This window comes from Rhizomucor pusillus (assembly GCF_041956525.1).
Source record: "Rhizomucor pusillus strain CBS 183.67 unplaced genomic scaffold VTP01scaffold_10, whole genome shotgun sequence".
Classification (NCBI taxonomy): Eukaryota; Fungi; Mucoromycota; class Mucoromycetes; order Mucorales; family Lichtheimiaceae; genus Rhizomucor; species Rhizomucor pusillus.
In genome coordinates, this window is record NW_027192152.1 from 35,359 (window position 1) to 40,598 (window position 5,240).

Below are 5,240 nucleotides of genomic sequence, written 5' to 3' on the forward strand. Positions count from 1 at the left end.
GCATTGAAAAAAACGATTGCAAATATTTTCAGAAAAGAAGGCGCGGCTGGCTGAAACTAGTCGTAAACCAGTCTAAAACGAAAAAACGTTAAAACCAGGCTAAAACGAGGCTGAAATCGTCGGACACCGAAAAGTTGTAGATGTCTGAAACTAGGCTAAAACGCCATTTATCCCGCAGTGGCCACACTGCACCTAAAGATCTGGTATCTGCTTGGTATCTGCATGCTTTCTGCTCACAGATTCTTCTTGGTTTCAGCCAGGTTTCTGCCAGCATATACCCAAACTATACTAAATCCGTCATACGGTTCTCAAATCAAAATCATCCATGTCACAACTTCCTGACCGTCCCATTCGCTGTTTGTGCTTCCCTTTTGGCTTTCCATTGGACCACACTTCGTATACTTCCTTAGCTTTTTATAGGAGAGCGTTTATTTATATGAAAATCTTTTTCAACGAATATTGTCATTTGTAAAAATCAGTCAAGAGCCAAAATACAAAAACTACGTATACACTATTCTACTATTCTTTATTCTACGCTCGTAAAAGCACTAGGAAAATAAAGATCCATTATATATACCTAAAACAAGGGCAAGAAGAAAATGAGTTAGGATATGATTTTTACAAAAGAAAAGGAAATAATATAATGGACGTACCTGAAATTTTTGCTAACAAAATTTGTAACCTATTCTTGAAGCAAAGTCAATACTTGCAAGTAGTTCATTGAATTCTTATACGTACCAGAGCACAAGTGGAAACAAAACGAGGAAAAATAGCAGCCCCAAACTTTGAGTCTTTCAGCAGTGGACCTGTGGCTCAAATACGCAGTATATTAGTAGCTAGAAAGCTGGAGCTTTTCATTCTTTACATACCACAGTATGCGATTCAAAAGAAGGCAGAGTCGAGCTATTTCCTACAAAAGTGCAAAACGCGTAAAACAACTTACAACTTTCTGTGCCTATCTAGTAAAACGTAAAGTGCGAAACTGAAGAGGGAAATAGCATTATAAATCTCTTTTTACCCTGTTCCTCCATTTTAAAGTTTGGGCGGAATAAACTGATGTTGTACAGTCGGTAATTGATACTTCTTCATGGCCGTTTACTGCAATAAAATGCTGGCAGTAAGCATATGTAAAGTTTCCTTTGCTCTTTCTAGTTCCTTCATCGTCCTCTAACCTACCCCACCGTCCCCACCATCCCCACCGTGTAATCCACTACCGTCGGCCCCGCAACCATCCAGAAGCGTCCAAGAACGGACAGCGCCTTTTTGGATTGCCTCCTAACTCATATGGAGCAGATGGAGAGCGATGTGGCCGAATTGCGCCAGAAGGTCCAAGCCTTGGAGCAAACGAACCAACTCCAGGAACAAAGGATCCAAGCTCTGGAGGCACAGTTGGTAGAACGCGACCCTGTGCAGGGAACACTGATGATGCGAGGCTGTTGGTAAGTACTTCACTTAGCATGATAGAAATGGTTATGCAGTACTGACACCGACTTTTGAACCGAAATTCCTTCGCGACTACTACAAGGAGTCTCTGCTGAATAATCCAGATACTTGCTGGGCTGTCAACGAGGCCATCGACAGCTCTCACAACCAGGTTATCATGGAGGCCCTGCAGGAGTACATCAAGAACCTGCCAGAGCGTGAGAAGAATCCTGCTTGGACTCGTAGCATTGTGCTGGATAAGCTGAAGAATCAACTAAGTATCAGAAGGAGAAGGCCAAGGCAGATGAGGAGGTTTTGCAGCACCAGCGTGAGCAAAAGCCACGCAACACTCGGCTCTACAAGGTATGTTCGCTTTAATACTATGCTGGGTGGATGAATCGAGGCTTACATACGTGCCAAGTTAGAAATGCCAGCTAAGAAGAAGGCATACGAGGAGAACCAGCATTTCTATCAAGGTGTGCAAGGAGTTGAGGACCTGCTCAGGTCTCAATACATGTCTGACGAAGAGGAAATTGTCGTGGAGAACCGGCGTTTGGCTGGCAAAGTTCTTCGGCCAACGTGGAGAAGCGAGCGAGTAAGTTACAGTTCCTGCTGAACAGAGAGAAGCGAAGCTTATCGAGATATGACACCAGGCAAACGACCTCTTGCACCAGCTCTGCGAGCTGGCTAAGCAGCGAAATGCTCGCCTTTCGAAGCGCGCTTGCCCCGACAGACCTCGCATGGTGATCGAGGAGACCGAGATCACCATGAATGCTGAAGATTTGCCGAGGGCTTCGGCAACAGTCAGAGCTCTTAGCCCTTCCCTTCGCGCAACCCTTTCTATTGATTACAATTAAAAAAGTTTTAAACCACCTTTGAATGTATATTTAAAGGATGGAAGGACGTTGTATTCCAAGAGATTTCAAAAGTTGGTAGGGTATTTTTGGGCTTACCTGACTTGAACACTGTTCGAAATACTACAAATTAGCCTTTGACATGATACATTATTCAGACTTACCTTAAATTCTTTGCAAGTGGCTAAGATATATACGTACCTAATGATAGCTATAAGTATCTATATGTTTAAGCGGCAAGTTTGCGGGGCAAGGGAGTGATAACTATGTTGTTATCAACCCAGCGAGAGACACCCACGGGAGAGAAGATGCGATGAACGGGTAGTATGGAAGCAGCATTAACAGGTGCGAAGGAGCTGCGCCATACTCTCATACCATGCCGTCTGAAGGAGATGCTGTCCATCTCTGAGTACCGATACCATCGTACGAAAGCGAAAACATGTTAGTATTTCTCTGAACCTTGTCCGTCAGCTCTTGATAGTCGAAGGGAGTGCGCAAAGTAGTATTGTACTCAGCCTAGCCACAACGATGGATTTTCCAATGGGCTGCCAGTTTCGGGATCAACACTTAGGTATGCTTGGGTGTAAGCATCCTTCTGTTTCTCGGGTTTTCTTGGCTTCTATATGCTTGTCCCAGAATGTCGATGGTAGCGGATTTTCTTACAAGATTGATAACCATCGTCTTCCCCTTAGTACTGGTAACGCCCTCTGCACAAAGATTGAGATACACGCCAGCGTAGTATCCCATCAGGCAGTCGTAATGTGCCTTGCCAAGTCGTATCATATCAGTCATTTTTGGCCCGGAAAAAAGAGTCGGTGGCAGCGGTTCCCATCCGATGCAGGTGCTGTGTCGATCCGTAGCAAGTTGGTCGAACGTTGCTATGTCGAAAAATGGCAAGCTCTGATCCTCACTTGTGCTTGAGACGCTTGCTAAGGAAGGAATCAACGATGTCAGAACAGATATAGCTGACTCTGACAGTTGTAAATGTTGAAGGTTGTTGGCTGCAGAATACTTTTCAAGGAATTTCTGTATGAAAGTAGCTTCGAACCCATCCTTGTTGGTCTCTGTTCCTTTCAGCAATCCGTTGAATTGTTCAAAGCCGAACAACCAAACCCGTAAACGGAACCAAAATCCTGAATGGTTTCTTTACGATGCATATGCAGATGCATACTTGGTGTGATTTCTTCTTTGCCGTAGAGAGCTTCGTAGCCTTCGCAAAATTGCCGCAGAGATTCGTGGGCTGCATCTACTTCATCAAGAGAAATCGATGGTTTTGGCAAAATGTAATTGGCTTCAACAAGTTTCAGCCATTTCCACATATGTGCACCAACAGATTTCTCTTTCAGGAGTCTCGGAGAGACAGCCAGAGTCCAAGTTCGCCACTCGTCAGAAGCGAAGTTCGTGCCGCCAGATGCAAGCTTGCCTTTAGGTATATACCCACAAGGGAGGATGGTATTGCCCATTTGGTCGGCCATTTTTTCAAAATCGCGGGCAGAAAGTAACGGACGGTTTGTCTGCGCATCAACAAGCATTTTCCAAAGATTGAATACGCGTTTAGCAGTGCTGGAATACAAGTTGTGCATTGGGTCTATTATCGTGCAGCGGACTGCACGGAAATACGACAAACGATAGAGCTCGGACCAGCGAGCACCATGCTCTCCTTCGATCGCTGCTCCTTCGTCCAAATTGGCTGCACGTCTCCAAGCTTCTGCATGCACGCGGCTTTCCTCGCCATTGCGACGATCCCATGTTGATATATCCTGCTGTCTGAAACCAGAAAAGTCTCGTTTCAGATTATTGCCAGGTGCATTCGGAAATTGTCGCTTGCATTTATAACATGCGCAGACCGAGGCAATATCTGTAAAGCCAGAGACTTTACGGGCTGCTGGTATATCACAGCCAATCATTAACAAAGCTGCACGAATGCGACGATTGGCTTCGCCGTAGAGTGAGATGCTGACACCAGTGTAAAGCTGTACCAGTTCATCCACTAGGGGAACGCAAATAGTGATTAATCTGATGTTTGCTCGGTTCCTTGCTGCCAGGCATTATGCCGACCAGTATGATATTTTCGGGTTTGTAGCGTTCCAAACGAGGAATATTGTTAATTGTTAGGTAGATTGCACCGACAGAATGGATACGTTTATTTGAGAATGGCTGGAACCAATCTACATTCAGAGTCAATAACAATGAATAGTGATCGTCCACGAAACGTTATCCATCGTTGTCTGCAAGTTCATTCCACATCCGACCGTCAAAAACATCATACAAAATATTACGGCGAACTGATCGAGATCTTCAGAGGTTAATTTTTGTGACGAATCCGGGTCGATTGAGCATTGTAGCAAGAGTATTTGTGACGGAGTTGTATGCATACACTTTGATGGGGACCGCACGATTGTCACTGGATCGCTTAAAAATTCCCTGACCGCATGTGGATAAGTTGCGCAAAGGGAATTCTTTGCGATCACAGAGAATCTCGTCAACTGCATCGACCACTCGATCCAAACGAAACTCGTCCATTTCAAAAGTCTTGTGGCACGTTGGGCATACAACATAGCGTATAATATTGCTGGCTACTGTTCCATAGTCTGCATACTTTCTTAGCGTCGAGAGTTTTGTCGGTAAATGGAATAACGGCTCAGTTGCTGCTCCCGTTGCTTGCGAAATTCTTGCACAGAATGCTTCGATGATCGCATTGATGAATTTCATCAGCAATTCTGCTGGAGCTTCAAACAAAAAACGCAACTGGAAATGCGCAAGGAAAATCGCGATGAACCAATAAATTCGATCACGGAAGGCGCCGGTTGTCGTCGGAGGTGGTCTAGGATTACAGAGCTTGCGCTTGTTTGGGTAAATAGGACCCGCTTCGCAGGCTACGCGAGTCTTTTAAGATATACAAAATGTCCTTAGCCGTCCTAGGATTATTTCGACATTCCCATCCTGATGCATAGGATAAGGCTA

General features: G+C 44.8%; 2 protein-coding genes across 2 annotated transcripts in view; one reads left to right on the forward strand and one right to left on the reverse strand.

The window, feature by feature from the left end:
- Window positions 1–643: 643 nt before the first annotated feature.
- On the forward strand, window positions 644–2,279 carry VTP01DRAFT_978 (uncharacterized protein; the record flags this gene model as incomplete). Its single annotated transcript, XM_069389042.1, has 6 exons — window positions 644–677; window positions 1,294–1,439; window positions 1,526–1,700; window positions 1,762–1,785; window positions 1,848–2,017; window positions 2,076–2,279. 6 exons carry the CDS (start codon window positions 644–646, stop codon window positions 2,277–2,279), a joined length of 753 nt encoding a protein of 250 aa, XP_069238386.1.
- Window positions 2,280–2,787: 508 nt separating this feature from the next.
- Window positions 2,788–5,240, reverse strand: part of VTP01DRAFT_979 (uncharacterized protein) — a gene marked incomplete at both ends in the record, with an annotated part of 4,761 nt that continues 2,308 nt past the window's right edge. Inside the window, 4 exons of the mRNA XM_069389053.1 lie at window positions 2,788–2,895; window positions 2,952–3,340; window positions 3,448–4,266; window positions 4,706–5,162. Of these exons, the coding sequence (XP_069238387.1) occupies window positions 2,788–2,895; window positions 2,952–3,340; window positions 3,448–4,266; window positions 4,706–5,162 (1,773 nt within the window). The remainder of the gene's footprint in view (window positions 2,896–2,951; window positions 3,341–3,447; window positions 4,267–4,705; window positions 5,163–5,240) is intronic.